At 44.7% G+C, this 24,451-nt stretch overlaps 1 protein-coding gene across 18 annotated transcripts in view; it reads left to right on the forward strand.

Moving 5' to 3' along the window:
- Positions 1-13,800: 13,800 nt before the first annotated feature.
- LOC126999292 (gastrula zinc finger protein XlCGF46.1-like) overlaps positions 13,801-24,451 on the forward strand; it is a 118,879-nt gene continuing 108,228 nt past the window's right edge. For 2 of the 18 annotated variants that reach the window (XM_050861715.1, XM_050861717.1), the window contains exon 1: positions 20,408-20,827. Coding sequence is in view for 1 of the 18 variants with exons in the window: in XM_050861718.1 (XP_050717675.1) it covers positions 14,138-14,235 (98 nt within the window). In the remaining 17 variants the exon portion in view is untranslated. Of the gene's footprint in view, positions 14,236-20,407; positions 20,828-24,451 lie in introns of those variants that run through there. The other 16 variants (XM_050861705.1, XM_050861706.1, XM_050861720.1 and 13 more) reach the window with 13 other exon arrangements.

A 24,451-nucleotide genomic window follows, 5' to 3' on the forward strand; every position in this document is an offset into this window, starting at 1 on the left:
TTAACTACAATATGGAGGCGTAAGTACATAGTATTTTGGAGATGTGGAGTGACCCTCCACAATTACCAATAAATGGAATGAAAGGAAACGAGTTAGGAAAAGGGAAGGAATGGAAAGGAAAGAAAAGAAATGGAAAGAAAGGTGGGAAAGGCTACAACACCTGCATCTCTACTCACTACAGCGGCGCCGAGACAGGCACACCATCATGTGCGTGTGGAAAACTCTCGAGAAGCTGATACCAAATGCCAGCCTCCAGGAGCACCACCACCCAAGGCGCGGCAGGCTGTGCTACATCAAGAGGACTGAAGGTGTGTCCTCAAGAGTGAAAACCATCGTGCACAACAGCTTCACCCTCACTGGAGCACGCCTGTTCAATGCAGTGCCTCTCAGCATAAGAAACCTGACTGCGGTAACACTCGACACCTTCAAGCACCACCTGGACAAGTGGCTGTCAACGATACCTGACCAGCCACCAACGCCAGGTTATCCCAATGGCAACGGAAATGGTCTCCAAGGCACAAGAGAGGAGCGTGTCCGAACGTCAATGACTGATTCCCTCCACACGAAGTAATGGCACCCATCTCAGACCCAGACCCACGTGCACCCTGCTTGAGTCCGTCGGAACCATACCTGTCAGGCTGTCAAGTCTTACGTTTTTTATACACAAACTTATGGTCTCTAACGCAAAATCTTATGGCAAGATACCACAGTAGCTTGGTAGATATGCTTTTGACTCTTCCCTCTCCTTTTGACTGTTCCTTCTCCTTTTGACCGTTCCTTCTCCTTTTGACTGTTCCTTCTTCTTTTGACTGTTCCTTGTGGCAGTGTTGCCAGATTTTCCTAATGAAAAGTAGCGGAAGCACTCTTAAAAAGTAGCGGATTTGACCACAAGGTAGCCCAATACAAAAAAAAAAAAAAAAAAACTACCACCTATTACACTTTACATACTATATTTTGGTACTTACCATTATCCGTTTACATATCCTTCCATGGGGTTGGGGGGGGAGGGGAATGGAGTACGTCCTCTTTCACGATGCTAATTTTTTTCTTTAAGTTTACTCTAGCTTGGTTTTTATCTATAAATTATTTCCATTCTTATCTAAATTTAACAAAACTATTTTTCTTCTTAACAAAACTTAATTATTCTTTTTGCCTTAAAAAAGGTTTTTCCTTTCACTTCCTCTGCATCACTTTTTAAAGATTTGCATTACCTAGTATGTCATTTTCTTCCTCTGTATTTTCTAATTCATGTTTATATATTGAAGAGTCATACTTCAGCATGCTCTGTGGTGGCTCAAATGATGAGCAACATGTTCCTTTTTGCTGAAGACTTGTCTTTATTCTTAACAATGATGTTAGTAGTTCCAAGCCCATCTTGTTTCTCAGTTTTGTTTTTACGGACGTAACCTTTGAAAATACTCTCTCAACTAAAGCATTACTGATGGGAAGGCTGTATGCCTTTAATGCAAAGAGTGCTAGGTCTTTTAGTACACTCTCGCCACCTGCATTTTTTTACTGTGATTGCTTTAGTCCAAAACAGACATCCAGCTGTTGGTACATCGCCTCCAAATATGCTTCTCCAGTCGAGGGTCAATATCTGACGCCACTGGCTCTCAATTTCACCTAGCTTAGACTCATCAGCTAGACCAAGTGGCAACTCTGAGAATGGGGGTCGTGTGTGACTTAGACAAACAGTCGGTGATAGATTTTTTACTTTTTTCAGTGTGTCAAAATGTTCTGGTATACGAGCAAGAAGCTCCTTACATGCTCTGATTAGAAATTTGTGGCATCTTGACTTTATGTTGAGCAAGACGTCCTCTGAGACTGAGCTGGATGCTTTCTTTTTAGCCAAAAGGACAGAAAATTCATATCCGAAGTCTACTTGCTCAAGAGGAAGAAAAATGGAAGTGAAGTTGAAATCAACTTCCAGCTTTACAGAGTTAGGGTGCAAGACTCTTTTCAGCATGAGAAGTGTGAATTTTTCCAGTTCCTCAATGAGACTACAGTGATCAGCTTCCTCTTTTTGGAACAGCAAGTTGAGTCTTTCAAAATCAGCTAATACAGGTCTCAAAAACGTTAAATATAGCTCATTTGCATCATCACAGTACATAGAATGGAGCTCTCTGGATATGTACTTATCACATGAAGAAGCAGCAATCTCAAAGTGAAGTTTTAGGGAGCTCCATTGGTCAAGAATTCTCTTAACACTATTGCTTCTTGCAAGCCAACGTGTACCTGACAGAGGCACCAATTGCAATGGTTCTTTACCATCATTGATAAGCTTATAGACTTCCATATAAGCCTCTTTTCTCAAAGCAGATCTATGAAACCAGTTATAAGTTTCTCTCAACATGTGATCTATACATGATGGCAATTCCTCTGATGCATGGGAACAAACAAGATGAAGAGAATGACAGATACATTTTACAAGAAGCAACTCTGGGATGTCTCTTTTCATCAACGTGTATACTGATTGATGGCGGCCACATAAGTTTGAAGCTCCATCAGTTCCAAGTGCAAAACACTGCTTTAGATCAAGACCTATTTCAACGAAATAGTCTTTGATATGTTGATACAAGGACTCTGCTGTGGTGCTCGTGACAGGAATAAGTCCCAGAAAGTGAGAAGCCATCTTGTTGAGTGTCGCATTGTAAAACCTTACACAGACACACAAATGTTTTACACATGCAATGTCAGTTGACTCATCAATGATCAAAGAGAAGGGGACACCACGCATTTCACTTACTAGTTCTCTCAAAAGAGCTGGAGATATTACTTTTTTTATTAAGGCAGAGCACTTTGTTCTGTGGAGTTTAAGAGTCTCGGAACTTGAAGTGGAGGGCATATCTTTCTTTAAAAGATCACATAAGTGGTCAATGGAATTCACCGTTGAGTGACAGGCAACATACACAGAGAGCTGCAGCTCAAATTTGGTTATCTTATTTTCTCCCTTTGAGAAAGCAGTTTTCAAGCTGACTTGTTTAGTATCTATTTTTGACATATTCTGACTGTGTTTTCATAGATTCACTGTGTTTTTTCAAATCAGTTTTATGAGCTCGAAGCTCAACCCTACAAACTTTACAGCGTGCCTTTGTCTGGTCATTTTTCACGTCTTCCAACCATTTTTCAAACACAGGATCCTTTAACCAAGCATTCTGAAAAGCTTTATCGTATCTCGACCACTTTCCCATTGTTTATGAACTGCAGGATGATTTCACTTAAAAAAAAGAGCAGGGCAAGCAGCAGGCACCCCTCGACGAGTGTTACACCATTCGTAACTAAAACGCCGCGTATCATACGCGTATCATCATATGTGTAGCAGCACTGCCACACGGTAGCGGCCGAGTCGAGCGAGACAAGCACGCCTTACCGTGGAAGCGAGAAAAAGGTGTTAGTATCATCATTATTATTGTTAACATTTAGAAAATTACAAAAGTAGCCCAATAATGTCATCATGTAGCCCAAACATATCATGAGGTAGCCCAAAAAGTCGCAAGTAGCGGATTATGAATTTAAGTAGCACATACCCTTCAAAAGTAGCTCAATCCGCTACTTTTCGCCCAATCTGGCAACACTGCCTTGTGGCAGACTGAACGTTCCCCCCTGTTCCCCCCTCTACTGCGCATGCGCCGACCTGTGTTTATATGCGCTACTCGGCCCACTCCAAAACACTGGAAAAATCGGTCCCCCCGAGCAACATTACCAGATTGTCGTACTGAGCCTTTTATGTTTGCCGATTTCCGACCCAATAATTAAACTGCTTTCATCACCCAAATAACTGCCTTCATATATGGATATCGTTTAAATGGTTAATTATTGGTGCTTGTTGGCAACAGTTATAGCCAGAAACCGGTAATTACGCGGCTTCAGAGTACGATAATCTGGCAACGGTGCCCTCGAGTCCCGAGCTCGCCTGCCTCACCTCAGCAGCCGCACCCTTTTTTTAGTATGGTGATTGATTGATTGATTGATAGTTTATTGTTGCAGGTAAACAACAAGGGAGAAGGGAGGAACATGCCATCCCAACCCCCAGGCAGGACAGAGTGTGATTATACAACTATTAATACATGTGTAGGTAGCACCATGAAATTAAAAAGATACAATGTTAGGAAGGAAAGCACAACAAGGGAGGGGGCAGTACCTCCCCCTGGACAATAAGACAATAAAATGTGGGGAGGGAGAACATTGCCCAAGCACTAGATGGGAATTTTACCTGTATACAATAGGTACAGGATGTAAGCCATGAAGTTGTGACCTCATCTTCCCAGCAGGAGCAGAAGGCTAGCAATCCTGCCCTCCTATATGTGTATGTGATCCTGCGGCAGTGAAAGGCCGACAGTCCTGCCCTCCTGAGTGTGTGTGTGTGTTTTGTCTTGCTACAAGATCAGAAACGGTTTGAGCCATGCCATGAAAGGGAGGAGCATGCCGTCCCAACCCCCAGACAGTACAGAGTGTGATTATACAACTAAGGATACATGGGTAATTATAAATAGCACCAGGAATAAAAAAAAAACATTATATCCTTGCATGTATCTATATTATATTTGGAAAAATATGCTTGTTGTATGTATCCCTGATAATAAAATTTATCTACATGTGCTTAAATTTAAGTGAATGAAAGCATAAGAGAGTAAAGTGAATGGAAGCATAGTGAGTTCCTCCCTTCTCCCTTGTTGTTTACCTGCAACAATAAACTATCAATCAATCAATCATAATCAAGTACTGGAAGATCTTTCGTAATAAATCTGCAATCGCTCCTTCAGACCTATTTGTTGTAACTCCTGATCTACCCACTAGAGTCCACCAGTTCAAAATAGCCTCCCAGAATCCCTGGTCAGCCTTCAGTCTCTATCTATTTAAATCAGCACTAGCTCATCATATAGGGGTAAAGCTTTTAGAATATCACTACATGGACTATAGCTCTTCATCTTTAATATTATGAATTTTATTACGTTGATTGCGCATCTGCAGAGTGCTGGCTTCCTAGAGCCCCCGCCTCATCATGTGGATTTTGGGGTTGGGAAGCCTATCCTAACGTAACCTGGTGGGCGCCTCCCAAAACATACTAACCTAAGGGAGTTGTTACAGTCTTCATAATATTAATCTAGAGCATATAAAGGTATTTTGTAAAGGATTGGTGACCATAATTATTAATGTGGCAGCAGTCTCGCCTAGGAAATAACCCCAACAAGTGATACAGAAAGAAGGGAAACCAATTTACTGAAGGCTTTTAGTTGTACGTTTTGATACCGTTGATGAGGATTCACGCCCCGGTCTGCCGCCGCAGCAGCGCTCCACAGGGCCGCTAACATCACAGTGGAAAATAACAGGCATGCAAATGACAGAATAAGGAGGGGGGACCGATGTCTCGTCGGGGGACCGATCAGTCTGCAGTAGATGCGGGCCAGCTGGTCCCCCCTTTAAATGGGGCGGGCCAACACGGGTCGGCGCATGCGCAGTAGAGGGGGGAACAGGGGGGAACGTTCAGTCCGCCACATTCCTTCTTCTTTTGACCGTTCCTTCTCCTTTTGACTGTTCCCTCTCCTTTTGACTGTTCCTTCTCCTTTTGACTGTTCCTTCTCCTTTTAACCGTTTCTTCTCCTTTTGACTGTTCCTTCTTCTTTTGACTGTTCCCTCTCCTCTTGACCGTTCCTTCTCCTTTTGACTATTCCCTCTCCTTTTGACTGTTCCTTCTCCTTTTGACTGTTCCTTCTCCTTTTGACCGTTCCTTCTCCTTTTGACTGTTTCCTCTCCTTTTGACCGTTCCTTCTCCTTTTGACTGTTCCCTCTCCTTTTGACTGTTCCTTCTCCTTTTGACTGTTCCTTCTCCTTTTGACCGTTCCTTCTCCTTTTGACTGTTTCCTCTCCTTTTGACTGTTCCTTCTCCTTTTGACTGTTCCTTCTTCTTTTGACTATTCCCTCTCCTTTTGACTGTTCCCTCTCCTTTTGACTGTTCCTTCTCCTTTTGACTGTTCCTTCTCCTTTTGACCGTTCCTTCTCCTTTTGACTGTTTCCTCTCCTTTTGACTGTTCCTTCTCCTTTTGACTGTTCCTTCTTCTTTTGACTATTCCCTCTCCTTTTGACTGTTCCCTCTCCTTTTGACTGTTCCTTCTCCTTTTGACTGTTCCTTCTCCTTTTGACTTCCCTCTCCTTTTGACCGTTCCTTCTCCTTTTGACTGTTCCCTGTTCCTTCTCCTTTTGACTGTTCCTTCTCCTTTTGACCGTTTCTTCTCCTTTTGACTGTTCCTTCTCCTTTTGACTGTTCCTTCCTCTTTTGACTGTTCCTTCTCCTTTTGACCGTTCCTTCTCCTTTTGACTGTTCCTTCTCCTTTTGACTGTTCCTTCTTCTTTTGACCGTTCCTTCTCCTCTTGACTGTTCCCTCTCCTTTTGACTGTTCCCTCTCCTTTTGACTGTTCCTTGTCTTTTTGATTGTTCCTTTTCCTTTTGACCGTTCCTTCTCCTTTTGACTGTTCCTTCTCCTTTAGACTGTTCCCTCTCCTTTTGACTGTTCCTTCTCCTTTTGACTGTTCCCTCTTCTTTTGACTGTTCCTTCTCCTTTTGACCTGTTCCTTCTCCTTTTGACTGTACCCTCTCCTTTTGACTGTTCCTTGTCTTTTTGATTGTTCCTTTTCCTTTTGACCATTCCTTCTCCTTTTGACTGTTCCTTCTCCTTTTGACTGTTCCCTCTCCTTTTGACTGTTCCTTCTCCTTTTGACTGTTCCTTCTCCTTTTGACTGTTCCCTCTTCTTTTGACTGTTCCTTCTCCTTTTGACCTGTTCCTTCTCCTTTTGACTGTTCCTTCTCCTTTTGACTGTACCTTCTCCTTTTGACTGTTCCTTCTCCTTTTGACCTGTTCCTTCTCCTTTTGACCTGTTCCTTCTCCTTTTAACTGTTCCTTCATCTCCCTTTGGTCTGCCACATTTCAGGTCCTCCTTGGTTCTTCTTCACACTTGTACACTTCTCCCTACACTGGCCTAGACATTCTTTTCCTTTATTTTCTTCACTTCAGCCTACCTACTTTGATCTCTTCTCACATTTCTCTTTTCTGCCCTTTTGTTTGCTTCCACTGTTGTATTTTCTTTTCCTTTTTACAGTAAAGAAAGCAGCTGAAGGCCCATAAAAGATTCTACAAGAGCTAAATGAATATGTAGACACAAGTCTGCCAATCACTGCTCCTATAAAGAAAGTAGAAATGAGTGATCAAAAGGTCAATTTAGGATGGAGATGGATGGACTGATTGTTGGTTTATTGTTGCAAAGATACACAACAAAGGAGAAGGGAGGAACCTGCCATCCCAGGCCCCAGGCAGTACACAGTGTGATTGTACAACTCTTGACACATGCGTTGGCAGCACCATGGACCTAAACAGGTATAATGGTAGGGAACAAGTGCTGTGTTAAAAATAAATAGTAGCCATGGCAAAATCAAGGGGGCAGACACAAGGGACTGCACCCAAAAGAACTACAATCTAGGGGCAAATGCAGGATGCTCTCTTTACAATACACGAAAGAACATTATTGTTAATGAACCAGCTCAGGCAGGTCCCAGTGGCCCCGTGAGCAGATACAGCTATTAGAGAGACATAATGATGGAGTGTGTGACCCCCTGGCCCGGCACGTAAATTGCAAGGTGCAGGGGCAGCCCCACTGACCTCCCAGTAATACCTATAGCCCAGCCTCAGACACATCACCACAAAACCATATGATGCACTGTGCCTGCCATGAGTGTGGGTACAGACTCCATACCTGGGCATAGTGAATGCTGGAGGCACTGCCGTCATGACAGCACAAGGCAAGCTGAGAGGTGACACTCATTAACAAGAGATCTAAGTCTAATCTTAACATAATTATAGATGTCCTCAACACCTGGGTGTACTGTGAAGTCATCAGAGGCAAGACGAGTAAGTATGTCCGCTTTATCATTATGGGGCAGCCCAACATGTGAGGGCAGTCAGTTGAGGTGTGCATTAGCACCACTGTGCTCCAGCAGGCTAAGGGCACTGAGGCACATATTGACTATGTTACAGTTAGAAGGAGAGGAAGACAGGAGTGCATACAAGGCACACTGGCTGTCAACAAACAGGTAGGCTACACAGTTTTCCCTAGGGTCACAGTAATACAGAGGGCCTCAAGAATGGCATAGAGTTCTATCCTTGTGGAAGACAAATGGTCAGGAAGCCTCTTGGAAACCTCCGGGTCAGTGTCTTCAGAGGGGGAGTTATACTCTTCATAAATAATCCACAGCCAGTCTTACTGCCATTAACAGACCCATCACAAAACACATGGACAGCTTTGGTACATAGATAGGCAGACAATTTGGACATGAAATGGTCCTGCATGACTTGAGAAAGCCAAGAGTCTTTAGGTTTGTTACATTTTTCTATGTCAACACTGACAGGCAAACCTTTCTTCTTTATCTTACATGATTACTTTCACCTCTCCTTCACTTCCCTTTCCCTCAGCTGCTGCTAACAACCTGGTCAATATAACTACTGTAGGCAGACACACTTCAGAAGTGGCTCTTCATGTGCCTGGCAATGTCTCTCTTTGCCCTAAAGAGCTTTCCACAAACATCACACTTGAACTCTCTAAGGCCATAGTGCCTGGAGACATGTTCATTGAGTGCTGATTTGACACTGAATCTCTTCCCGCACTCTTCACACTCATGACTTTTTACACCAGTGTGTGTAAGGGTGTGCCTAACAAGGTAACTCTTCCGGATGAAATTTCTCCCACATTCCTCACATTCATAGTTCTTTACACCAGTGTGTGTAAGGGTGTGTGTATCAAGGGTACTCTTCCGGCTGAATTTTTTCCCACATTCCTCACATTCATAGTTCTTTACACCAGTGTGTGTAAGAGTGTGTCTGACGAGTGCACTCTTATGGCTGAATTTTTTTCCACATTCTTCACATTCATAGTTCTTTACACCAGTGTGTGTAAGGGTGTGTGTACCAAGGTGACCTTTTTGTTTGAATTTTTTCCCACATTCCTTACATTCATAGTTCTTTACACCAGAGTGTGTAAGGGTGTGTGTATCAAGGGTACCCTTATGGCTGAATTTTTTCCCACATTCCTCACATTCATAGTTCTTTACACCAGTGTGTGTAAGGATGTGATATCTGAGGCCCGAACTTGAGGTGAATCCTTTACCGCACAACGGACACACAAACTTCCTCACTCTTTTGTTGCTGGAGTTGCTAGCAGCAAGTTGCTTCACCTGCTGACCACTGAGGCTCCTGTCCTCTGCAGCAGTCTGCTCCTGCTTGCCCTGGCCACTCATGCTGCTGTCCAGGTGAGGCGGCCCCAACCTGAGTGTGTTGCTGTTGTCCTCGTTCCTTCCTTGTTCCCTTTTCCTCCACACACCGGCGTGGTGGGCAGCCTGTCTTGCTGAGAAAGGCACAGGTGAGGCGGCCCCAACCTTTGTGGCGGCTGAGTGTGTTGCTGTTGTCCTCGTTCCTTCCTTATTCCCTTTTCCTCCACACACCGGCGTGGTGGGCGGCCTGTCTTGCTGAGGAAGGCACAGGTGAGGCGGCCCCAACTTTTGTGGTGACAGCCTCGGCGTGTGTCGTTGTCCTGGCAGTTTCAGGGGTCTGGTTGCCTCTACAGATATAAATGGTAAATATGGAGATTCACTGTGGGTATTGATTCTGACAAGTTCTCCCGAGAGGAAGGTCTGTGTTCACTGAGGGCCTGGAAAGCAGTGCTTGGGCTGAGGGTGTCGCTGGCCAGCAGGTCCTCTAGGGACGGCCAGTGGATGTGGAGCCTGGCACAGTGGGTAGCCATACCTCTTCTGGGGTGTTTTAGGCTGTGGGACCACGGCCTCCAGAGCCCCTTCAGTATTGAGTGCTAGCGGACGTTGTTAGTGTGACGCTCTGCCACCGGGGAAGGGACCCCCTTCTTCCTCTGGGGTGATTTAGCAGCCACTCCCCCCTCGGCGCATGTTGTTGTTGTTGTTGAGGTGACGGTCGGGAGTGCCGCCTTCGTAACGGCACTCCCAAGAATTACATAGAATTACATAGAAAATCAGACCACACAGACCCCATGGTCCAGACTTGGTGGTCTGTCCTTAAACCTAAGTGATTTTACATTAATCAGAAGGCTCCAAAACGTTGCATTTCTACTCTAGTTGATACTGAAGGAAGTGACGGTCGAGCTTATTTTTGAAGGTCAATCGTGTTACACTGGACCACTGATGGTGGAAGCTTATTCCATTCTCGCACTACAACGTTGGTGAAGAAAAATTTGGTGCAGTCTGAATTTACTTGTCTACATCTGAGTTTTACGCCATTGTTCCTCGTGCGCAGAGTGTTATCGATCATAAACAATGTTGATCTGTCTACATTCGTGAAACCATTAAGTATTTTAAAACATTCGATCAGTTTTCCTCGGAGGCGACGTTTCTCAAGAGAGAACATGTTAAGGGTAGAAAGCCTTTCTTCGTAGGATTTGTTGCGCAAGGAAGGGATCATTTTCGTTGCCCGACGCTGAACACCTAATTTAGCAATATCCATTGCATGGTGGGGAGACCAAAACTGTACCGCATAATATAAGTGGCTTTATTTCAGGTTAGAAAATAACATAATACTGAAAAGGAAGGTGTGTGAATAAGAAGGGAGGAACGACCTAAGGACCTAAGAAGCAATACAAAGCGTTATAGGTCAAAAGAAGAAGAAGAAGAAGAAAAACCTCTTTGGCCGACTCGGTAAGGAGTAGCTCTCCCATCACATTGGTCACGGGTTCAATCCCACGCAGTTGGCGAATACCCTCACCTTGTCTTGATTAATTTCTCGTGTGTTTCGATACACGCAGTGGTCGTGTTGGATAATAGAAAAAGAGAAAATAAACTCCCGGGGCATGACAGTGGTGGCATAGCGGTGGGCATTCTCTCCTGCAGTTCTGTTGAGTCTCCCCGAAGGGGTAACACGTAGGATGGCCCATGCTCCAAGGATAATAGAAAAGGGGAAGTGTTGGAGGTATGTCTCTATGGGGACATTGTGAAATAGTGCACCAAAATGGGTCACAGGCTATAGATCTCAACACACAGAAATTAATCTACATAGAGGGAAAAATCGTGTAGTGCGGCGACTATGCCTGATGAATGAGCCTCCCATAACCCACTTAGCTAGTGTGGTACCTCTTTGGCCGATTCGGTAAGGAGTGGCTCTCCCGTCACGTTGGTTGCGGGTTCAATCCCAGGCCTTACTCATCCCCCCTCCGACTCCTTTATGCCTGTTATTTAGATTCTTCCTAATGATGTTTTCTATGCCCTCTCTGGCCTCAACTCTCAGAAGGCTTATGGACCTGATGGAGTGCCTCCTATTGTCCTCAAAAACTGTGCTTCCGTGCTGACACCCTGCCTGGTCAAACTCTTTCGCCTCTGCCTATCAACATCTACCTTTCCTTCCTGCTGGAAGTACGCCTTCGTACAGCCTGTGCCTAAGAAGGGTGACCGTTCCAATCCCTCAAACTACCGCCCTATAGCTTTACTTTCCTGTATCTAAAGCTTTTGAATCAATCCTTAACCGGAAAATTCAAAAGCACCTCTCCACTTCTAACCTTCTATCTGATCGCTAGTATGGGTATTCTACTGGCGATCTTTTTGCTCCCTTAACCCTTTCATTGCTAAACGCTTGCAGCGGGCGTTAGGTGTATTTGCTGGTGGCGCTAAACGCTCGCTGCGAGCTCCAGCCGCACTCAAATCTCCCGCGTATGAGTGTTCCAACACTAATTCTCACAACACAGGATTGCCAATTGAGTGGGTTCTTCATTAAATTTGGTGGAAAATCATATCAGCCCAGCGCGGCAAATCTACGGACGAGTAACTGGTGGATGTTCTTGCCCAATATAGCGGCATTTTTGCATAGCTCCACCTATCACCTGACTGATTCTTTGACCAAATAGTTGTAAATATTGCAGTTGGCAATACTCCCTTGCCAGAGTCTGAAAAAGAGATGTCCACAATTACCTCAATATGGCTGATCATCCCGCACGCACCGTCGTAAGTGTTAACATTCAACACTCCCTGAACTTGCATGTACGTTCGCAAGAGAGGCATACATAACCGACTCCTATAGATCTGGACCTCCTCTTTCCAGTGGTGTTTTTGTTTTTTAGCTGTGATGAATAGTTTTTGAGATACAGAGCTTAAAAAAAAACCCCATTGGGCCCCCTGACTGCGCCTGAGGGGATAGTCGCGTTCAGACTGCGCGCAAGGAAAGGGTTAACAGATTCTTGGTCATCCTCTCTTAGCCATTTCGGTGAAACTTTCTCAGTTGCACTAGACATATCGAAAGCCTTCGATAGAGTCTGGCACAAGTCTTTGCTTTCTAAACTGCCCTCTTTCGGATTCTATCCTTCTCTCTGTTCCTCTGTCTCCAGTTTCCTTTCCGGCCGTTCTATCTCTGCTGTGGTAGACGGTCACTGTTCTTCTCATAAACCAATTAACAGTGGTGTTCCACAGGGCTCTGTCCTATCACCCACTGTCTTCCTGTTATTCATCAATGATCTTCTTTCCATAACAAACTGTACTATCCAGTCATACGCTGATGACTCCACTCTGCGTTATTCAACTTCTTTCAACAGAAGACCCTCTCAACAGGAATTATATGACTCCAGGCTGGAGGCTGCAGAACGCTTAACCTCAGACCTTACTATCATTTCTGATTGGGGTAAAAGGAACCTTGTGTCCTTCAATGCCTCAAAAACCCAATTTCTCCACCTATCAACTCGACACAATCTTTCAAACACCTATCCCCTATTCTTCGACAACACTCAGCTGTCGCCATCTTCAACACTAAACATCCTCGGTCTATCCTTAACTCAAAATCTTAACTGGAAATTTCACATCTCGTCTCTCACTAAATCAGCTTCCTCGAGGTTGGGCGTTCTGTATCGTCTCCGCCAGTTCTCCTCCCCCTCACAGATGCTATCCACTCACACAGCTCTCTTGGACAGAGTGGAGTCTAAGGCTCCTTGTCTCATCAGCTCTCCTCCTCTTACTGATAGTCTTCTACCTTTTAATTTCCGCCGCCATGTTGCCTCTCTTTCTATCTTTTATCGATATTTTCATGCTGATTGCTCTTCTGAACTTGCTAACTGCATGCCTTCCCCCTCCCGCGGCCCCGCTGCACGCGACTTTCTACTCATGCTCATCCCTATACTGTCCAAACCCCTTATGCAAGAGTTAACCAGCATCTTCACTCTTTCATTCCTCACGCTGGTAAACTCTGGAAATAGAGGAAATTGAAAAAGAAAATCCCGGGGCATGACACATCATTTAATTCACGACTCACAGCATGGGTTTATTAAAGGAAAGTTGTGCCTTACTAATCTTATATCCTTTTACAATAGAGTATACGAGGCAGCTGACAATGATGAGAGTTGCGATGTAGTTTATCTTGATTTTAGTAAGGCCTTCAATAAGGCACCTCACGAGAGACTTAAATAAAGTCAGGGCTCATGGAACAGGAGGGAAGGTTTATGATTGAATTAGGGCATGGATTAGCGACAGGAAACAGAGGGTTACTATTAATGGTAAAAAATCCGAATGGGGTAATGTTAACAGGACAGTAACCAACAAAAGTGCGGAGGTCATCCTCAGACCCTATTTAGAGTTAGTTAGGCCACACTTAGATTATGCTGTCCAGTTTTGGTGCCCTCACTTCAGATTGGACATCAGCTTGCTAGAATCAGTTCAGAGGAGGATGACCAAGATGATTCTGGGGCTTAGGAACCTCCCATACCAAGATAAGCTGAAACATCTCAACTTACATTCACTAGAAAGATGAAAAGTACGAGGAGATCTGATAGAAGTATTCAAATGAGTCAAGGGTTTCAACAAAGGTGATATAAGTAAAGTACTGAGAATTAGCCAGCAGGATAGAACATGCAGTAATGGATTTAAATTAGAAAAGTATAGATTTAGGAGGGAAATAGGCAAGCATTGGTTTAGTAATAGGGTGGTGGGGGAATGGAATAGACTCGGCAATCACCTAGTGAGTGCAGGGACAATAGATAGCTTGTTTTAAAGAGTAGACTTGATAGCTTCATGGACGAGGATGACAGGTGGTAGTGGGGGGGATCTGGAGCTGCCGTGTGTAGGCTATTTGGTCTCTTGCAGTCTCCCTTTGTTCTTATGTTCTTATGTTCCTCAGCAAGACAGGCCGCCCACCATGCCGGTGTGTGGAGGAAAAGAGAACAAGGAAGGAACGAGGACAACAGCAACACACTCAGGTTGAGGCCGCCTCACCTGGACAGCAGCATGAGTGGCCAGGGCAAGCAGGAGCAGACTGCTGCAGGGGGCAGGAGCCTCAGTGGTCAGCAGCTGAAGCAACTTGCTGCTGGCAACTCCATCAACAAAGGAGAGAGGAAGTTTGTGTGTCTGGAGTGTGGAAAAGGATTCTCCTCAAGGTCGGGCCTCGGATATCACATCTTTACACGGTAGCAGGTCCATCCGCCCCAGTGACGATGCGCCCCAAGTCCTTTCGCCCCGTAAGTTGGGGCGCATCGACTCTTAGGGAAGTTGATGCGCCCCAGTGCGCCCCACAACCAAGTCGGTGCGCCCCAAATCTCATGTTTGCTTATAAGTATTTATCGGATCAATGGCTGAACAATGAACAATGAACGAATAATTTAAAACAATTCGCAGCAGCCAAATTAGGTTACTTTCTAGTACAAATTTTATTATAGCTACACTTCCATCATGGCGACTGCTCTGCCAACATACCCGTGCATCGTTTGTTTTAATGAAGTAAGGCCAAGGTAGCAAGCACTGCAGTGTGAAATCTGTTATAAATGGCAACACCGTACCTGCAACTCGAGTGTAAGCCAGCTTGATTATCGAATGATGAACCGTGGGGAGTTGGTTGACGTACATTGGTACTGCAGTAATTGCCAACAAAATACAGGTACTGTGTCGGTATTTCGACCAATTATTCGGTACTGTTAGATTTGTAGTAAAATCTCTCTCTCTCTCTCTCTCTCTCTCTCTCTCTCTCTCTCTCAATTGCGGCGGTGCACCATCATCACTCATATCTGGAAACGATGCATGGGACGACAAGCTATAATATTACCTTCAGATCTAATACGTTAATGAAGAGAGAGAGAGAGAGAGAGAGAGAGAGAGAGAGAGAGAGAGAGAGAGAGAGAGAGAGAGAGAGAGAGAGAGAGAGAGAGAGAGAGAAGGAACAGTCAAAAGGAAAAGGAACAGTCAAAAGAAGAAGGAACAGTCAAAAAGAGAAGGAACAGTCAAAAGGAGAAGGAACAGTCAAAAGGAGAAGGAACAGTCAAAAGAAGAAGGAACAGTCAAAAGAAGAATCATCATCATTTCATCGACGCCTGCTCCTAGGAGCTCCCACCAGGGGATGGCCATGGCAGAAGAGCTTCCAACTTTCTTTATCCAGACACTCCCTCCTTGCCTGCTCAAAGTTTCTCAAAGATCTTTCCCCCCTCTCCCTAACGTACTCTTGCACCCTATCCCTCCATTTCACCGGAGGTCGTCCTCTAGCATTCCCTCCCTCTATCTCACTCACACCCTTCTAGTCATCTTACTCTCCTCCATTCGCTCCATGTGGCCAAACCACTTTAAAGTCTGTCGCTTCACTTCTTCCCTTCACCACTGTGACACTTTCCAAAACGCTCGTACACACTTTCATTACTCATTCCATCCATTCTACTCAGACCACAAACACTCCTCAAATAACTCCTTCATTCCAGGCCCACATTTCATTTGCATATGTGAGGGTTTACTTATTTAGTTTACTTAGTTGTGTCTAGAGGTCTTAAGTGCCTCACAGTCATGGTGGTCCACTGCTGTTTTGGGAGTTGCTGGCGTCTTGCTTCTTCAGCCGCACTTGGTCCGGTATGGAATTTGAGGTTGCTCTGCAGACTGCTGCATAGCCTGGCACTGGTGGTTCATCAGGCACTGCCCTAAGGAACCTGTCCAGTGCAGCTTTGAACCTGTCCACTGAGCAGCCTGTGATTTCCCGTACCTCTTTTGGTAGTGCGTTGAAGATTTTTTGACCGTCGTGGGCTAGGCCAGCTGTGTTCTAATTTTTTGACCGTCGTGGGCTAGGCCAGCTGTGTTCTAATTTTCCCCGGCGCTCTTGTCGGCAGGGCGTATCTTGAACACATTCGTCCAGCTCTTCTGGAGATGTGGGCTGTCAGCATTCCAGGTGTGGGGTCAGGGACAGTACCCTCCAGGATTTTCCATGTGTAAATGGCCCGGTATCTGTCCCTCCTCCTTTGCTGGGAGAGCAAGCCTAGCTTGTGAAGCCGGTGCCAGTAGTTCAGCTCCTTCATGCCACTAATCTGCCTGGTGTACGATCTCTGTACTGCTTCCAATAGCTGGATGTCTCCTTTCTTGTGGGGAGACCACAGCTGGCTGCAATAGTCCAGAATGGGCTGCACCAGGGACTTCCAGAGTGTGAGCATGACTAGTGGTTCCCTGGAGCTGAACGTTCTGAGGACCCAGCCTGCCATGGCCTTGGCCTTCTTCACCATGGTCATGATGTGATGCGTGAAGGTGGTGTCACTGTTGAGGTGCACTCCAAGGCATTTGACGTGTGACTGCGGGACAGTTTCGAGTCCTCCCTCTGTGTACAGCTTGGTTGCATTTTTGATGTTCTGGTTTGGGCCATACCTCAGTAGCTCGAATTTTTCTTAGTTGAAATTCATGTTGTTTTGTGTGGCCCATGTGTACACGTTATTGAGGTCTTGTTGTAGGCTGTTCACGTCCTCTGGAGTGCTGATGCTCTGGCTGATGTTGGTGTCGTCAGCAAAGGAGGAGATAACAGCTCTGTCTAGGGTGGTGGTTATGTCTCCCAGGTGTACTAGGAAGAGGAGAGGGCCCAACACTGACCCTTGCGGCACTCCACTTTTCACCACACATGCCTCTGACTTTTGGCCATCTACGGATACTAACTGCTTTCTGTGTGTGAGGAAGTCTTGCAGCCAGACTCCCAGCTTGCCTGTTATGCCTATCTTCCAGAGTTTATGTAGCAGTATGCCGTGATCTACTTTGTTGAAAGCTTTGGCAAAGTCGAGGAAGACGACATCTGCGTTTTGTCCTGTGGCTAGGTTGTTCAGGAGCCAATCGTAGTGGGTTAGCAGCTTGGATAGGCATGATCTTCCTTTCCTGAAGCCGTGTTGACTCTCACTCAGTAGGTTGTTTGCTTCCAGGTATTCTTGGATCTTGTTCCTCACACATTTCTCCTGGATTTTGATAATATGAGAGGTGAGGGCAACCGGCCTATAGTTCTTTGGAAGGCTTTTATCTCCTCCCTTGTAGCTAGGGCATATGAAGGAGTGTTTGAATAGCGCTGGCACTTTTCCTGTATCGAAAGAGCACTGCCACAGCTTCTGTATGGGATGTGCCTTTGTTTCAATACACTCACGAAGCAGGATGGCTGGCACTCCATCGGGTCCACCTGCAGAGTTTGCACGTAGTTCCCTTGTGGCCTTCTTTATGTCCCCAGTGGTTATTTGCACTTCTGGCAGTAGTGTGTGGGCTGGGTTCTCGGCAAAGAATGTGGTGGGGTCATGGACGATGGCAGTGGGTTGTGGTGTACTGAATACCCTATTGTATTGGTGCATTAACAGCTGACACATTTCCGAGGGGTCATTTGTTGGTTTGCCCTTTTTGTGTTTCGAGTGGCCCAATTTTGGATTTTGTTGTGGAGAATTTTTTGCAGTAGCTGTAGAAATACTTGGGGTTTTCTTTGATGTTGCTTACTGCCTTGTTTTCTTCTTCTATTTGATGTTTTTCATGTGAGGCCTTGATTTCTCGTTCCACCTGTGTTAATCTATTGATGAGGGCGGACTTTTGGTGTGGGTTGTTGGCCGTTTGTAGCTGTCTAATCAGGGACGCTCTTTTCTTCATTAGGATCCTCCTGTCTCTTGGGATTTTGTTTTGGGAGGCTGTTTTATACCCTTTTGGTGGCACATACTTTTGGCAGACTTCTGTTATTTTTTTAAGGAGTTCCTGGAGCATATGGTTGGGGTCCTCTGATACCAAAGTAGCATCCCAATTCACTTCACTGAGTGCAAGCCTTATGTGTTCCCAGTTTACCTTGTTGCTGTAGAAATTCAGGGCAGCAAGTGGCTGGGAATGTGTTGGTGAAGATCTTGCCTGTGGGGTTGCATCCCTTAAATAGTCTGTACTGAAGGTAAGAAGCCTGTGGTCAGAGATGATAGTTTCCTCCACTGTATAGTTTCTTACTGCTTCTTGGTTGTTGGTGAACAGCAGATCCAACATAATCTCCTTCCTGGTGGGCCTGGTAATGAGTTGTGTAAGAAAGGCCTGGTCTACTGTTGCCATGAGGCGTCTAGCCTGTTCCCTGTCTGCTAGTGTGCCACCGGAGAGCCTACCTTCTGGCCACTGGATAATGGGGAGGTTGAAGACCCCACAGAACATAATATTTGGCATTGGCGTTGGGAGATTTTCCAGTAATTTGTTTACCTTATTTATCACCGCATCAAATTTTTTCCAAGGTGCACTGTGGTGGCTTGTAGCAGTCCAGTATAACCAGGTTGTATTTATTTATTTCTATGGCGATTAGTTCAACTGCTCCATTGGAGTGAGATATTAGGGTGTTTGTGGTGGGCGAGAGGTCATTCCTCACATAATATATCAAATCCCTCTTTACCTCCATGCTCACACTTCTGCCATTCATGATTCGTCTCAAAGACCCTACCACCCTTCTTCCTTGCAATGCCCTTTCTCTTATATCTCCCTCCATACCACCATCCTTACACATAACTGATCCAAGGTACTTAAACTCATTGACCTCCTCCATTTCTTCACCATTCAAAATTATTTTGCATTCTTTTTCACATTCAATTCCTACTCTTTATGGGCATACAAAATCTACAACCTCACTTCTACTTCGCTCACAAACCATCACTTTACTTTTGTTGACATTTACTTTCAGCTTTCTCCTATTACATACACTATCAAAAACACTGACCAAATTTTGTAGGTCACTTTCATTTTCTGCAATGAGCACTGCGTCATCAGCAAACAGTATCGAATTCAGTACCCACTTCCTTCCCTCATCGAACAGTCTTACTCCAATTGTCAAAAGGAGAAGGAACAGTCAAAAGAAGAAGGAACAGTCAAAAGGAGAAGGAACAGTCAAAAGAAGAAGGAACAGTCAAAAGGAGAAGGAACAGTCAAAAGAAGAAGGAACAGTCAAAAGGAAAAGGAACAGTCAAAAGAAGAAGGAACAGTCAAAAGGAGAAGGAACAGTCAAAAGAAGAAGGAACAGTCAAAAGAAGAAGGAACAGTCAAAAAGAAGAAGGAACAGTCAAAAGGAGAAGGAACAGTCAAAAGAAGAAGGAACAGTCAAAAGGAGAAGGAACAGTCAAAAGAAGAAGGAACAGTCAAAAGGAGAAGGAACAGTCAAAAGAAGAAGGAACAGTCAAAAGGAGAAGGAACAGTCAAAAGAAGAAGGAACAGTCAAAAGAAGAAGGAACAGTCAAAAGAAGAAGGAACAGTCAAAAGGAGAAGGAACAGTCAAAAGAAGAAGGAACAGTCAAAAGGAGAAGGAACAGTCAAAAGGAGAAGGAACAGTCAAAAGGAGAAGGAACAGTCAAAAGGAGAGGGAACAGTCAAAAGGAGAGGGAACAGTCAAAAGGAGAGGAAACAGTCAAAAGGAGAGGGAACAGTCAAAAGGAGAAGGAACAGTCAAAAGGAGAAGGAACAGTCAAAAGGAGAGGGAACAGTCAAAAGGAGAAGGAACACTCAAAAGGAGAAGGAACAGTCAAAAGGAGAGGGAACAGTCAAAAGGAGAAGGAACAGTCAAAAGGAGAAGGAACAGTCAAAAGGAGAGGGAACAGTCAAAAGGAGAAGGAACAGTCAAAAGGAGAAGGAACAGTCAAAAGGAGAAGGAACAGTCAAAGGGAGAAGGAACAGTCAAAAAAAGAAGGAACAGTCAAAAGGAGAAGGAACAGTAAAAAAAAAGAAGGAACAGTCAAAAGGAGAAGGAACAGTCAAAAAAAGAAGGATCGAACAGTCAAAAGGAGAAGGAACAGTAAAAAAAAGAAGGAACAGTCAAAAGGAGAAGGAACAGTCAAAAAAAGAAGGAACAGTCAAAAGGAGAAGGAACAGTCAAAAGGAGAAGGAACAGTCAAAAGGAGAAGGAACAGTCAAAAAAAGAAGGAACAGATTGATTGATTGATTGATAGTTTATTGTTGCAGGTAAACAACAAGGGAGAAGTGAGGAACATGCCATCCCAACCCCCAGGCAGGACAGAGTGTGATTATACAACTATTAGAACATGTGTAGGTAGCACCATGAAATTAAAAAGATACAATGGTAGGAAGGAAAGCACAACAAGGAGTTCAAAAGGAGAAGGAACAGTCAAAAGGAGAAGGAACAGTCAAAAAAAGAAGGAACAGTCAAAAGGAGAAGGAACAGTCAAAAGGAGAAGGAACAGGCAAAAGGAGAAGGATCAGTCAAAAAAAGAAGGAACAGCCAAAAGGAGAAGGAACAGTCAAAAGGAGAGGGAACAGCTCAAGAGAAGAAGGAACAGTCAAAAAGAGAAGGAACAGTTAAAAGGAGAGGGAACAGTCAAGAGAAGAAGGAACAGTCAAAAGAAGAAGGAACAGTCAAAAAGAAGGAATAGTCAAAAGAAGTAAGCCCGTAACCCCTTGACAATAACAGGCCACAAGAGGAGGAAGAGGAGGCTTACATCAACCACTATGTAGCAGTGACAGAAGAATAAATCAAGACCGAGAGAACACTAGGAGCTGCCGTTGCAAAGGCAATAGCTCCACATCTACATCTACCTCCACGCACGGTTGTCTGACCTCCGTGACCCCCAGGTGAGCCGCTTGACCCTTGACCTCTCGTATTACTGCCTTACATGCCTCTCTCTCTCTCTCTGTGACCTAAGGAGGGAAATGAAGAAAGGAGATAAATACTACCTCTCTACCTTTCCTTTTTTTCTTTCCTTTTTCCTGACTCCATTTCATTTATTTTTTTCCTTTCCCTTCCTTCCCTGTTCCTAACTCTCCTTCCATTCCACATTTATTATTTTCCTTTCCCTTCCTTCCCTTTTCCTAACTCTCCTTTCATTCCATTTATTTATTTCCTTTCCTTCACTTACTTTCTCTCCATTTATTTTCTCATATTTCTCATTCGTTTATTTCTTCCTTTCCATTTTCCTCTTTTCAGTATTATTCTAGTGTTTGCCCATACTCACCCCTCGCAACCAAAATTGGCTAGGGGACCATTGAGACTCCGGGGAATGCGGTGGTAAACATGAAATGCGTCGCAAATGCATATTTGTTGAGTTATGGGGGGTTGAAAAATACCCTAGATGTAGGGAAATTCCTTACAATTACTTAGATGTAGGGAAATTTCATACATTTTGGGTTTTTTTTATAACGTACGGAAACCACGCAAGGTAATTATTGAAAATCACTCCGAACCTCGAAAATACGATATTACGCCTCCATATTGTACTTAAGGGCATATTATACATACGGACGATGTGTTTACATGGCGACGCCATTGCAATATGAGCAGCGTTGCCAACGATCTGGTTAGCAATGATACGCTAGGTGAGACCAGGTCCACCAGGCGTGGTTATTATTATTATTTTTTTTTTGGGAACACGCACCTTTACCTAATACTATTTCCGATGGTACGTTAGGTTAGCGATGGTACGCTTAGTTAGCCATTAGCCCACGCATGTGAGACCAGGTCCACCACGCATGGTTATTTTTTTTTTTAGAACATGCACCTGTAAGAGAGGGGGGGCACAGCCCCCCCTTGGTTAGCAGGGGGGTCAAGGGGGGCGAAGCCCCCTCGTTAGCAGGTCGTAAAGTTCGGTTGGAGTAATTTAAATATGCTCCCCCACCCAAATACCCCAAGTTCACGCAGGTCCCCCAAGATCGTTGGGGGAAGGGGATTAATTCGGCTTCTTTACTTGTAAGTACTTTTTTTTTTTTACTATGATATATGGAGGCGTATTATCGTATTCTGGAGGCGCGGAGTCAATATCCACAATCACCTTGTATACTGGGAATATGAGCCCGTGTAGCAGACTCAAAATCCGGTCAGTAAGGATTCACGTGTTCGAACAGCTCGGGCAAGAGGTTTGAGAGCCTGCACTTCCTGCACAAGCCGCAGTAGTGTTAAAGGCGCGGTGTTGGATGGATCCCGGCTAGCCGGTGGTTTTACTTGTGTCAGTGATAAACAATGAAGATACACTGTGTTTGGTGCCACGGACTCTACTTGGAGGACAGAAACCTTGCGATGAGGTGACAACCTACTAGAGAGGGCATGAGTGTGGTGAAGGCGGTTTATGTGAGCACAGATGGCCGCCGGTGCCACGCCAGATGGTGAGGTGAGCATCGTTTGGTGGGTTCACTACGCTTCTCTCCCATAACAAGCTTGGGGATCCACTGAGTGCGTGGTTTTCGTATGGGAAACACTAAATTCGTCGCAAACGCTTATTTTAGTGGTAGTGGGAGGAAAAATTCCCTAAATTTAGGGAGTTTTTATCCCCCCCCCCACTTAAAAAATACGCGAATGCGACGGATTTCATGTCCCCCACCCGAAACCCCGCATTCCCACCAGGTCCCCTGGCTTGTTTGGGGGGGAGGGGGGAGTATGGGCAAACACTAGAATTTTACCATTTTTTTCCTTTCCCTTCCTTCCCTTTTCCTAACTCTCCTTTCATTCCACATTTATTATTTTCCTTTCCCTTCCTTCCCTTTTCCTAACTCTCCTTTCATTCCATTTATTTATTTCCTTTCCTTCACTTACTTTCTCTCCATTTATTTTCTCTTATTTCTCATTCGTTTATTTCTTCCTTTCCCTTTTCCTCTTTTCGGTATTATTCTAGTGTTTGCCCATACTCACCCCTCATGACCAAAATTAGCTAGGGGGCCATTGAGACTTCGGGGAATGCGGTGGTAAACATGAAATGCGTCGCAAATGCATAGTTTTTGAGTTATGGGGGGTTGAAAACACCCTAGATGTAGGGAAATTCCTTACAATTACTTAGATGTAGGGAAATTTCATACATTCCAGGTTTTTTACAGACTTAACAACAAAGACTAAACAATAAAAAATGTAAAAAAAATAGTACTTACCAAGCTCTAGTAGCGTGTAGGCATCCCTTTACACTTCATTAAGGCGTGTAGGAAGGGAACTGGCAAGGTTTTTTAGAGTATCAGGGTTAATTTCCTCCCATTCCTTCCTGATTGCTGCCTTCAGCCGGGTTACCGATGAGGTGTCTTCTTGTCGTAATTTCCGTTTCGAAATGGCCCAAAGATTTTCTATTGGATATAAATCAGGTGAGTTACCTGGCCAATCACTGAAGAATGGAATGTCACAGTCTGTGAGCCACTGAGTCACATCCTTGGCAGTGTGACAAGGTGCACCGTCTTGCATGAAGAAGTCAGCCCCGCACATGTCAAAAGAGTCTGGTAGGTGGTCACATAAGAGCTTGAAGTAATTGTTTTTGTTGACAGTCACATTTTGAGGGAAAAATACAAGGTCACCAATGCTGTGATATGAAAAACATCCCCATACCATCACTTTGTCTGGGTGTTTCACGATGCCTCTCGTGTACTTGGGGGCAATGGGATCGCTGCCTCTGGGCCGGTACACTCTGCCAGACGGGTTGCCGGTTACACAGAACATGTCCTCATCGCTCCAGAGCACACTACGCCACTTAACGACATCCCATTCTTTGTATTTCTTGGCAAAAATAAGTCTGTATCTCCTTTGTCGTTTAGGCAGCGGCCGGTGAGAGAGGTACTGCAGGTCGTCACGAATGTAATGCTGCACCGTTCTTAAACTGACAGAAGCAAGTAAATTAGGATTGCCTTGCTGTATTTCTTTAGCTGTAAGGCGTGGATTAACCTCCAGCTGACGTCTGATGACATTTAAAGTCCGTTGGTTAATTTGTTTTGCTTTGCCAGTGTGTTCCTTGTGCCCTGGTAGTGAGACACCTCCACTGTCGCGAAATCTTTTCACCCAGCGTTGCACAGTTCTCAGGTTAACACCAGCACTATTTGAAATATCCTTCCGTGGCTTTCCGTTCTTGTAGAGGGCCACTATCTCTGCGATTTTGTCACTGTTAATTTGAGGTCTTGCAGCCATTGTTGTTGGAATAGGAGTGTAACACTAAGCGAGTGATGGGAAAAAACACAGGAAAATCGATCATTTCCCAATGCAGTAACCGCCTCTCATCACTCAGTGACAGACACTGAGCTCAAGGTCATCTGTCAATCTTGGTGCCAATTAGCTGCCAGATGTTCAATAACCATGCGGCAAGTGGCAGTTTAACCTAGAGAGGAGCGTAATTTGAAATACCAGTAGAGATGATGAATCGTCTCGCTATCGGATGTTAACGCTTCATCGCGACATTTTCAATTGCGCCGACTGTACCAAATGGGGGTTCGACAGGGGCGAAGCCCCCCGTTACAGCA

Source organism: Eriocheir sinensis, chromosome 16, assembly GCF_024679095.1.
Source record: "Eriocheir sinensis breed Jianghai 21 chromosome 16, ASM2467909v1, whole genome shotgun sequence".
NCBI lineage: Eukaryota > Metazoa > Arthropoda > Malacostraca > Decapoda > Varunidae > Eriocheir > Eriocheir sinensis.